The sequence below is a fragment of the Rattus rattus genome, chromosome X (assembly GCF_011064425.1).
Source record: "Rattus rattus isolate New Zealand chromosome X, Rrattus_CSIRO_v1, whole genome shotgun sequence".
NCBI classification, from domain to species: Eukaryota; Metazoa; Chordata; class Mammalia; order Rodentia; family Muridae; genus Rattus; species Rattus rattus.
The window spans coordinates 101,465,121-101,477,565 of record NC_046172.1 but is presented as its reverse complement, the minus strand read 5'-3'; the positions used below and the strand labels follow the sequence as shown (position 1 = coordinate 101,477,565).

Here is a 12,445-nt window from a genome sequence, read left to right as displayed (position 1 = left end):
GGATGCTGCATCTTGGGAGCACTCTCGGTTGCAATCTTGGCACCACGAGTATCTCCTGCCAGTATTCAATAAAGCTTCTTCTTATTAAAATGTATTCATGGTCATAATGTATGAGTGACCCCAGACCCATATATCAATGTGTTACTTTTTGTTTTATTTATCGTTTCGTTTTTATTATCATCTGTAGAAGCTTGTCTGCCTGCCTTCTTTTCCTCCCCCCTCCACTCTTCCTTTCATTCTTTTTGAGACAGAGTTACTCTGTGTAGCCCTGGTTGTCCTGAAACTCACTTTGTAGACCGGGATGCCCTCAAACTCACAGAAATCTGCCTGACTCAGCCTCCTAAATGGTGGGCTTAAAGGCATGCACCACCACCACCTGGCAACTTGTATGTTTTCTAATGAGAGACAAAAGGAAGTGGATCCAGATGAGTGGGGAGGACTGGGAGGAGCAGAGGGAAGGGAAACCGTTATCAGGATATATTATGTGAGAAAAAACTATTTTCATTAAAATGGAAAAAAAATTGGTATACACCACCAACAAAAAATAACCACCATCATCAGTACGTCCTGTGCCTACTTTCTCTTGAATTCCCTGCTTAAAGGCTTACTACTGGGCAAATGGTTGGAACTGGAAAATATCATCCTGAGTGAGCTAACCCAATCACAGAAAGACATACATGGTATGTACTTAGACTGTTAGGGAGAGGGCAGCAATGGGGGAGGGTTGGGAGGGGAACACCATAAGGAAGGGGGGGGGAGGGGATGTTTGCCCGGAAACCGGGAAAGGGAATAACACTCGAAATGTATATAAGAAATACTCAAGTTAATAATAATAAAAAAAAATGCTTACTACTGAATCCCTTGCTCAAAGGATCAGGTGAGCCTAAATCAAGTGGCACTCTGTCTCATAACTACCATGCATAGAGACTACTCTGTGCAAGCAATACTTGTGACTTAGAAACATCACCCCCCAAAATGAGAACTTGTCATTCTGCTTAAATAGCCTACATCCTGAATAGCCCACATCATGTCGTACAAAGCCCCAGAACGCACATGAAGTTACGCAACATGGAAATTCATGCTTTTATTAGTAATATGCATGCTGAATAGTTAAGCCTGACATTGGGCACATAGGTCGCTAAGTTGCCCTTTGTCTTCTGAACAAGGATGGCACATTAACAAGGCTCTTCCACATCCGTCATGAAAATGAAGTCTTCAGCACCAGATGGCATATTTCTCAGCATTGCTTGTCTCTCATTCTTCCTCTGCTTGGCTCTCCGATTGCTAAACCACATCTAAAATCAGAGGATGACAGGATTGGGATTAGCACTGGCTACCACCCCTACAGCTAAGAGACTGAACAATCACTTGAAGGCTCATAACTGAATTTTCTACTCAGTTCACAAAAGCAAGAATCAGCTGTGGGCCAACCTTTGCCATAGGCCATGGTTTTATCTAAACACTTCCATAATTTCTCTTCTATTGGGAAGCTTAGCTTACTACTTGTTCCAGGGCCTTGATGCAAATTCAATATACAGTGACTGGATAAAGGAAAATCTTCATTGTCATATTTCACCATCAGTTGCATAATACCCTGCTAGCTAGTGAGAGTGATTGCAAAATGTTAGTTCATTTACAAGTCCTATGCAGGGGTATATCTTTCTGTTTGTAAAAGTAATCTTCAGTATGAAGTAATTAATCAACAGAATCAAGCATGGGAGATCTTTAAATAGAAAATAACCTTCGAGGGTGACAATGGGATTGTTGGTGCTTGGATTTTCTGGCAAGGGAACAGGTGGTAGGCAGAGGTGGCCTGGACAATATTTTGACACTGCAGCCTCCAGTGTTTGAGAAAGGTGACTAGCTTAACCAAAACGACACACATGATGGTGAAACCTTTGCCACCCTGGGGAATTCAGGAGAAAGGGGTAGACATCCACCCCTGGCAAATCAAAACACTATGTACTTTCAAGTTATACAACTTTCTCTAGAATTCAGATAAAGATAATTCTCTCTGCTTAGGCTACACTTCCAGAATCCTGCTGAGCACAGAGGGCACACTAGACCCTGCTGTGTCACCAGGGCATACAAAGCCCATTCTTCTTCAAAAGGCAAAGAGTAAAGATTTACAAAGAGTAAAAGAAAGTGGTGTTGGGGGAAGGGTCATAAATCAGCTCTTTGTAAATATTGGCTAACTACAAGACACAGTCAGTCACACGTTAGATTCAGACTCCTAGTGAATGGAGTTCAATGTATTTGTTACATTAGGAAGTTCTCAAACTGCACATTTGTGACTACACAAACATTTTCTCCATGTCTAGAACCCTCTATTATGAGGATCTATAGTTTAAAGAAGATCAGGGGACAGAAGCCCTGCTGAGGGGGATTCGAACCTACCAACTGGATGCCTCCATGAACTCAACCAAAGCCCAGTGCCTGACTCACGTGAGCTCACATTAGGCCAGAGTTCCCCACGTTTGGTTCTTAAAGCCCATGGATTATGTTTGTGAGAAGAAAAGGGAAATCAGACAGGAAGGCTTTGGGAAGTTCACGCTGCAAGAGTGTGCAAACAGGAGCAGGTGAGTGTTTTCTCTCTCTCTAGTGTCCCTCTCTAGTGTCCCCAGGTCCTCTCTAGTGTCCTGTGGCCATGCTCCCTCCAGAGCTGCAGTGCATCAGTCTCTCCACAGCTGCAGCACTGGCCTGTGAGCTCAGAGAGGGGAAAACATTCCCCACCACCACGCTCAGCTTTTTCTGTTCCTCCCCACTCTGTCTCTCCATCCTGGGGAGGTAAGCCTCTCTCCTTCCTCCCCAGTGTCTCCCACACAGGCCTGGTCCCAGTGTAGCCCCTACTGTGGTGTCAGGATGCCAGTGCTCAGGGGCCTGCCTCTGAGAGAACGCTGTTCTGCAGAGCCCTGAGCGATATCCGAAACAAAGACACTCCGTGTTTACTTTGCCTCTTTTGTTTTGCCGTGAAGCATTTGGCTTCTTTGGGTTCAAGGCCTAGATGTTAGTCTTTGCTCTCTCAAGGACAGAAAATCACTGTGAATAAGACAGGTATGACTGCCTTGAAGTGAAACTCATCTCCACAAATTGAAGAACACCCACATCTTTAAAGTAATACCCTTTAAACAATAAAGAAACTTCCCAGGTTTCCAGTTATGCAAAGGCTCGTGCATTTGCCATTGGAATCTGCAGCTTGTATTTGTACTTTATGTAATTGTCCATGAAGTTTTCCTCTTTAGTAAGTTAGCTGAAATTAGTTTAAAATTAATCTTTTTAAATTTTGGACAGTGCTTCTAGGCCTCTCAACACTAATATAACTATTTTGGCAGGTTGGATACAACACAGAATGTCAGAAAATCAAAATTAAGGGATGCCACTCTCTATTATCCCCTGACTCAGATATGACAAAAGTGTTAGCCATGAAGACTCTCAGGTCTCCTTCCAGTTTCGACAGCCAGTGAGATGCAGGTGTCTCTTTTGTTGTTGTTTGGTTTTTTTCTTATAAAATTTAGCATTTTTACCCCTGATGTTCTGGACACAAAACAGATAAATGGGGACAACTTAGGAATGAAAGGCAAGAGGTCTAAATCTCTGGCTAGCTGAGACACAGGAATTGCATCACAATGAACACCATATGCTAGGAAGGCTGCCTACTTAGAGATGATATCCCTTTTATGTAGAGATGTTGTAAGGTGTATATTACACCGAAATAAACTCAACACTCAGGAGTTAGAGGCCAAAGAACTTAGTTCAAGGACATGCTTAGATACACAGTGAATTTACTGCCAACCTGAGTTACCTGAGACCCCTAAAAAACACACACAAATACCTACATCCTTGAAAGAAACAATGTTAAAATAGCAATGAATAGTGCTTGTCTGCCAAGTCTCTGCTCCAAATTTCATTGCCACTGCCATCCTTGAATTAATTTAAATATTTCCAAGGTCATGCCACACCCAAAATGACTCCATATAGTTTCCCTAAATCACAGCAAAGAGGATATGAACTTTAATTATCCGATATTTATGCACAAGTTCAAATGTAGACATAATATGTATCATATGTTATAATATATATGCATACACACAGAGAAGGAAAGAGGTTTTTTTTTCCTTTTATCTGGTTGTTTATCAGATTTTCTGCAGTAATGGGAAAGAACTACAAGCTAGAACACCTACATTCTGTTTTACAATCTGAAAATGCAAAATTCAAAACTTGTTTGGGGTTTAGAGAAACTGAATTAAGGGATAAGGTACTTTCAATGCAAGCTTACAGACTGAGTCCAAATCCCACAGAACCAAGGTGAAGCCGGAAGTGATGGCATTCCTTTGATGAGTGAGACACGGAAACAGAAATCCCTGGAAATGTATAGGCTGGCTGATCTGGCTTGTGCAGTGATTAACAACAAAGAGACCCGTATTTAAATATGGTAGAAAATGACAACAAGTATTTGAGGTTGTTCACTGACCTCCACAAGTATACTATGCAGGACTGTGTGCTCATGCACTCATATGCATGAATGCACATATGTACAGGTACACGTATGTGCACATACACATACTAAAAAAAAAATAAAGGAAACATCTTGTTTGCCAACATAAAAAAGAAAATGAAACCCATTAATTCAAAAGTGCCTACGACAAGGCTATAGATTGACTTCCCAATTGCATTTTTTTTTTTTTTTTATTTACTGACCTTCACTTTGACGTCAGGCACATTCAAAGTTCTTGCAAGCTCTCCCCTGTGGAAAGAAAACCACAAATATATAGCATTCAGTGTTTTATATGAAATGCAACCTCATATATGATTTTGGTTTTTTTTTAAATATCCGCCATTTTCCCTTAAAACTCCTCAAACATTTCATTTTTCATTCTCAGAACCAGCCTTACTTTGAAATGGTCTCATCTAATTACGAAAGTTTATAACCACTAGCTGGGATGAATAATTTTAACATATTATTACAACAAAAAAATAAATGCAGAGGGGTTGGGGATTTGGCTCAGTGGTAGAGCGCTTGCCTAGCAAGCGCAAGGCTCTGGGTTCAGTCCCCAGCTCCAAAAAAAAAAAGAACCAAAAAAAAAATAAATGCAGAACTTTTTGCTGAGAAAATTATACTAATTTCAAAACCAAAAATGCTCTATGGCAGCACTTCTTTTTTCCACACCGATGCCAGTGGAATCGAATTTCTAAAGCAAGAATACAGGACAGAAGAAACAAACAAACACACAAACAAATGAACGACAACAGACAACTACAATAATGTAAAAAAGTTCTGAGCATCAAAGGATGAAATCAAAAGTATGAATGGGATAACCTGGAGTAACTTCAGAAACCAGGAAAGTAAAGTTGGACAGTGGCTGGTGGGGCTGCAGGAGAAACTGAGAGGGGACTATAAAGGGGCACGTGATCCGAAGAGGGAAATGGGTATATGGGCTAGGGTCTAGTTTGGGAGAAAGAAGGGGCACGGATACAGAAGATGGAGGTGGGAGGATAAAATAACAGAAAGGATGTCTGAAAACGTTATAAGGAATCAAACTAGTTACTATCTACCTAAAAGTACCAATAGTACACTTAAGTCAGTGTATACATACATATGTTTAAATAAAAATTTCCTACCTGAGATGACTGTGCTCCTTCTAAGAGCCAAAGGCCACCAAACAAAACCGCCATCATCAAGGAAGAGAAACCCTCTTTTGAGTTGTTGGCCAAAGTTGCAAAAATGTAGCACAGTTTACACTTGGTTGTCCCCAGAGGTGGCAGGTAAGTCCCTATTGCCAAAGACACCATGCACTTCCGATGTGCAGTCCAGAGGCCTTATAACCACAGATAAGTTAGTCTTCACCCCTCATCAAAGAAACTTCTGTTTCCAAAAGAGACCATCACAGAAAACCACAACCAGCAACAACCAATAAGCAAAACGCAGAGTTGTGGTGCCCAGTCCCATCAGACAGATTTACAAAACAACTTCCATACCTAAGGCTCAGGGAACATTGCAGAAGGGGAGGCGGAGAGATTCTAAGAGCCAGAGGACCAGGGAGTTTGCTGTGAGGCTGTCAGAAACAACATACACCAAATTTCAGCAACACGACTGCCTAAACATGAACTGAGCAAGAACAACAGCAACAACACACCTGCTGCTGTGAGGGGGACATGCTCCTGACGTCTCAACCCGAGAAGAAGTTACAGACAACAAGGAATGCTAAGGAAGGGAGACGTAACCTCGCCCAGGGAGGAGCACAGATTTGAAAACACACACACACACACACACACTTATACACACACACACACACACACACACTCACACACACACACACATACACACATTCACACTTATACACACACACACACACACTTATACACACACGGACACATACACACTCACACACACGCACTCACATTTACACACACACATACGCACACGCACACACACACATTTACACAGACTGAGAAGCTTCTATTTATATATCTAGAAATGCACACACACTGCCTTAAAACAAAAACATCAACTACCAATATCATGGAATCATGTCCAACTTTTAAAAGGAAGAGAATTCTGAAAAAAAAAAAAAAAAAAAAAAAAAAAACACCAAACAACAACAACCATCTCCCAAAAACCCATACCGGTCTTAGGTTAAAGGAGGCATAGTTTCAGTTACTTCCAGGGCTTAAATTCAAGGAAAGAAAACATAGCAAGGTGCATACCTACTGGGGAAGGGGAAAGGGAGAGGAAAAGGAGTTGATTGATGGGTACACAGTCCCTGAAAAAGTGATGAGACTACTGGTGAGGAATCACTCAGAGGAATCACTCAACAAAAAGCAGTTAATGCTGGTGAACTTTGAGCTAGTAAAGTAATTTGGCATGCTATGCTCATTTCTCTCCATATTTTTAGAGAAACTGAAGTATAACTTCAGGAGTGGTGCTACCAGCACTACACGCTAGCCGATACTGCCTGCCTGATGCTCACCCAAGGTACTTTCTCATACAGGCTCCCAGGGAGATTTCGCCCGGGCCTTGGACGGCCATAGGGAAAACAGGGCCTAGAAGAACGGAAGAGCGCCTCAACGTGAGTCAAAGCCCACGAAGGTTGGGAGAGCTTCTGGTGCGAGCCACATACCTTGTAAGCACATCCGGCACGGGTCACCCAAACAGGCTTTCCATTTCTCGACCACACCGCGGAAGAGGTGGGGAGCCACGCCGATGGCGCCGGTGTCGCAAGCCGGGCGGAACGGGTGGGGCAATCTGAATCGCAGCAGCAGGAGCAATTGGAGGAGCAGCAGCAGCCACAAAAAGAGCTGCCTCCTCCTGCTCAGGATCTGAACTATCCTGGTCGCTGGTGCTCAAGTCATCTTCATCACCGTCATCTTCATCATCATCTTCATCATCGTAACTCTCGTCCGTGTCGCTCTCACTCTCCTGTTTCGGATCACCCTTGGCATTTGGCTCATACACAGCGGAATAGCCTATGGTTCCTCGACTGGCATAGCTCCTGCACGCTGCCCCTGCCTGCGCCACCGCCATAGCGCCCGAGGCCTCCATGGTTGAGGTGGAGGCCACGGCCCGTGCCTGGACGCCAGCATTTGTTTCCTCCTCACACTCCATAAAGTAATAGTTGTGGTCAAAAGAGACCCTCTGGGCCATAACTAGAACTGGGCCGAAGCCACCAAGAACTTTGGGGCCCTAGGAACGAACTACCTCGATGCCTGGCGTCTTTTGCTGATCGAGACGGAAGCCGAAAACAAGGGCCTGGGTGAGAGATGACGACAATGGAGAAGTTGTGCGCATGCGCCACAAGTTCTCCATTTGTCTCACGTTTGACGTCCTTACACTTCCCTCTAGATGGGCGCTACTGGTTCTTTCCTCAGTGATTGACCACCAGTGGCTTTTTACTTATTTGTCGCAATAGATGATGTTTGGTGGGGTATGGCCCAGAACATGAGGGACGGAGGGAGGGGTTGTGAGGGAGGGGGTTTGTGTGGGGGCTTTAACGTGTGTCCATGTAAGGACACACGAATACGCAGACTGCCTGTTCCTCATTGATTACAAAGATTACCACGACAGGTAGACTGTGTAGAACCGCAAAATAATTTGGAAATGTAGTATGGGAGAAAGGTAAGAACACACACTGACCACAGGATTCTTGTGGGAACACCTAGAAATTTCTTTTGGCCTCATTCGCCACCTACCACTGGCTGCTCAGATCACGGGCTGAAAATTAAGTGGACATGTTTAGCTTAGTGGCTGTTAGTTCAAGAGTCCTTATTAGTACACTGAACACTAGCTAGCCATTGTTCTTCAAGTATATCCAAGATCTTGAGACTGGTCTGATCTAGTTAATGGCACTGTCAAAAAACAAACAGCCGGGAAGCGGTGGTCCAAGCCTTTAATCACAGCACTCGGGAGGCAGAGGCGGGCAGATTTCCATGAATTTGAGGCCAGCCTGGTCTACAGATTTAGTTTCAGGACGGCCAGGGCCACACAGTAAAATTCTGCCTCAGAAAACTAAAAACCAACCAACCAAACAAAAACAAAAAACAACAAAAAAAAAAGCAACAACAACAATAAAAAAGACACACACCGTTACCCCCTCCAAAAAATTAAATAATCTGCATAAGAAAATATAGTGGGGCTGGGGATTTAGCTTGAAGCGTAGAGCGCTTTGTTTAGGAAGCGCAAGGCCCTGGGTTTGGTCCCTAGTTCAAAAAAAAAGAACAAAAAAAAAAAAGAAAATATAGTTACCCCAGATTTTCATAGTTAATCTCTATTTATTACATTCCACATGAACTATTTGGTTTAGTTCAGTTCTTATCACCGAGGATGTTGATGTGGTCCCTTACTCCTACTGGAGTGAAGGTAAATATGTAAACATTCAAACTTTTAAAAAAACAATATTTTGTTCTTAGTTCACAGTATATACGGATATAGATGTAAAATGAATGGATAAATATGTTCATGGTTGAATAGGAAATCATTTGATTTTTCAAAGAGCGTTCTTTTGAGTAAGTACAAGCATAGAAATCTTTAAACAGCTTACACAAAAGGTTTGGTAAAAAGAAATGAAGCAATTAATTAATAAAAATAAAATAAATACACATTAGGGGGCTGGGTAGATAGATGGTTCACAGATTAAGAGCATTTACTACTGTAGCGGAGGATCAGAGTTTGGCTTCCAGAGCCCACATCAGCAAACTCACAAGCACCTGTGACTCCACTTTCAAGGCATCCAACATTGATTTTGGACTCTGAGGATACCCCCATACATGTAGTATTTACCTGTGAACCACACAATACACACAAATAAAAGTAAGAATAAATCTAAAACAAACCATATTGGGCTGAATCTTCAATCTCAACCTCCCAAAACTTCCAAAAGCAGGAAAAACTCTAGGTAAACTGTCAGGAAAAGAGTTCCTGGGGTTGGGGATTTAGCTCAGTGGTAAAGCCCTTGCCTAGGGAGCACAAGGCCCTGGGTTCGGTCCCCAGCTCTGAAAAAAAAAAAAAAGATTCTATTTTTGGGCTGGAGAGATGGCTCACTGGTTAAAGGCACTGACTGCTCTTCCAGAGGTCCTGAGTTCAATTCCCAGCAACCACATGGTGGCTCACAGCCATCTGTAATGGGATCCATGCCCCTTCTGGTGTGTCTAGGACAGCTACAGTGTACTTATATACATTAAATAAAATAAATCTAAAAAAAAAAAAAGAGTTCCTGACACCCCCCAACCTCCTGACAGTGGCTAACACACATACCTATTATTTTGTTCTGAAAAAGTGTCATGTGCTTTATAATGTCTTTTGTATATTTATAAAACTTGATTACTTGGCCGTCCATGGGTTTTATAGTGTAGATAAAGAGACAGAGACGCTGAGCCTGAACCATTCCAATGCAGAAAACTGGTGTCTTTCCAGGGATGCTGAGCCTTTCCATGGAAAGGCTCCTGACATGGGCCTCAGAAGATGGTTTTTCCCCTTTGATGACTGTCGTGCAGTTTCCAGGAGACAGTTGGATTCTAACTGTAGAGGAGAAAGAGAGCAGTAGGCATAGAAAGAAGTAGCATAAGCCCAGTAGCAGTGTGGAGCGAGGCCCTGGTTTCTGTCCTCAGCACTGTAAAGCATCTGAGGACAGGCAACTATGGAGGAAGGGGGCTGCTGGTTGAGGTGAAAGGCTTGCAGTTTGGGTATGGTGCCTCAGAACAGCTGATAAGTAGTCGCATTAGTTCACTGAGACTTCATGGGCTTCCCTCAAGTTCACTGAGACTTGGGCTTCCCTCGAAGGTGTCAGAGTGTCCTAGTACATGAGTCACTGCTTGAAGTGGATGGATGTTAGATGGCTACCCAAACTGCATGTGGCCCCACTAAAAACCCTCAGAATCTCCCTGAGGGCAGGCAGTCTGAGAAGATGTCATTTATCTGTGGTGCCCCATGCCAGTGGAGGAGCAAGCTATCCTGACACGACCTCCCCCACCCGCCCCACCTCAGGGAACCTGCAGGCCACTGAGACTTTAAATCATAAAGCCTAGTCTTCCAAAGGGCAGTCCCAGCTTTTACTTCACCCTACATAGGGGGAGGGGGAGCACTCTTCAGACAGTACTTCCCCCAAAAATTTTTAATAAAAGGAAAAAATAGAAAGAATATGGGATGGGCAATTGTGTTGTGAAGTGAGAAGGGGAGGCTAAATCCCCAAGCCTCAGCTCTGTATATCTTGGGACCGTGACTGAAATGCCTCATTTGCAGCTGCCATAACTGTGAAATAGGGGGTTATTTCAATGCCACAGGACAGGGAGATCGTCAGAGTTCATCGAGTTAACTGCAGGGTTTGACATCCTTTTACTTCTGCTTCAGAAAGCCAGTGCACCAATAACTACCCTTTACTCCCCCCTGAAAAGCACATCCCCAAGCCTTTCGATTTTTTTTCCACAATGCCTAAGAACTCAGCACATAAAATAGATTTTTGTGTTAGCTTTCTGTCCTCTGGCTTGCACTGTTTGCATCTTCCTCGGACTATCTTCCAATCAACAGCAGGAGAGAATGGGCATGTGACTTCAACCCTGAAGTGCACCTGATTACATTCTGGAATGCTCAGGAAATAGACACTTAATATTTTTGAAATGAGTATGGCATCATTGTTTTCATGTATATAATAATAAAAAAATGCAGTGTACCACAAAGGCAGCTGTGCCAAGCATGTTAAAAAGGTGATTTCCCGGTACAGGCTTTGACAGTGCTCACATATACAGCAGCCAGGTAGAAGAAGGAGGCAGAGGAAAAGTTGAAATTCATCCAGGTTCATAGCAGGAGTCCAGCTCAGGTAATAGCTGAGTTTTTGGAGTCAGCCTGAAACCAGAAGTGCTGCTGATGGAACACAGCTCAGGTCCTACGCTATTAGACATTCGAGAGCTCGTGTAGTGTGGATGGTGCTGGATACATTGAGCATATGCTGGGGAGGGCACACATGCTTTTTGCTCCAAATTACGGTACATTAACTGAATGGCAATCCCAGCACTAGGCTAGTACTCCCAGAGCCTTTGAAAGCTTGGAAGCTTCTGACTTCTGTGTTGCTGAAAATGGTCCAATCAAGCTGCCTTTAACAATTCCTTGTTCCTCGTAATCAGCTCTAAATGGGTTGTCTCCACCATTTTAAATCACTCCCCTTAGAGCCAAGGGGACTCCAGTGAAGAGAAGGGAAAAAGAGTATAAGAGCCAGAAGTTATGGAGGACCTCAGGAGAATAAGGCCCTCCTAATCAACTGAGCAAAGGCCATTTAAACTCACAGAGTCTGAGGCAGCATTCACAGGGCCTGCACCAGGCCCCTGTGTATATATTAGAGCATTCAGTTTAGTACTTTTATTGGACTCTTGAAAGTGAACAAATGAGTCTCCAATTCTTGTTCCTTCTCTTGGGCTCTTTTCTTTCTGTTGGTTTGCCTTGTCCAACTTCAATGGAAGGTTTTGTTTTATCTTATATTTTATTTTGTTGATCAAAGAAAGAAAATGTACTATAGGCCAATCTGATGGGGGCACTTTCTCAGTTGAGCTTTCGTCTTCCAAAACAACTTCAGCTTGTGTCGAGTTGACATAAAATTAGCCATCACATCAATTGACACTATTGTTTATGTGTGTTGTTTCTATTTATATTACACATAGATATGTTTTTTTTTTATTAACTTGAATATTTCTTATATACATTTTGAAAGTGTTATTCCTTTCCCGGTTTCCGCAAACATCCCTCCCCCTCCCCTTCCTTATGGGTGTTCCCTCCCCACCTCCCCCATTGCCGCCTCCCCCAACAGTCTAGTTCACTGGGGGTTCAGTCTTAGCAGGACCCAGGGCTTCCTTCCACTGGTGCTCTTACTAGGATATTCATTGCTACCTATGAGGTCAGAGTCCAGGGTCAGTCCATGTATAGTCTTTAGGTAGTGGCTTAGTCCCTGGAAGCTCTGGTTGCTTG

At 43.2% G+C, this 12,445-nt stretch overlaps 1 protein-coding gene across 1 annotated transcript; it reads right to left on the bottom strand.

Moving 5' to 3' along the window:
- Positions 1 to 1,175: 1,175 nt before the first annotated feature.
- Positions 1,176 to 7,642, bottom strand: LOC116888114 (homeobox protein Rhox13-like). The gene is given in 3 exon segments (XM_032889468.1): positions 1,176 to 1,295; positions 4,699 to 4,744; positions 7,119 to 7,642. Coding segments are annotated over 3 exon segments (690 nt in total).
- Positions 7,643 to 12,445: the final 4,803 nt, after the last annotated feature.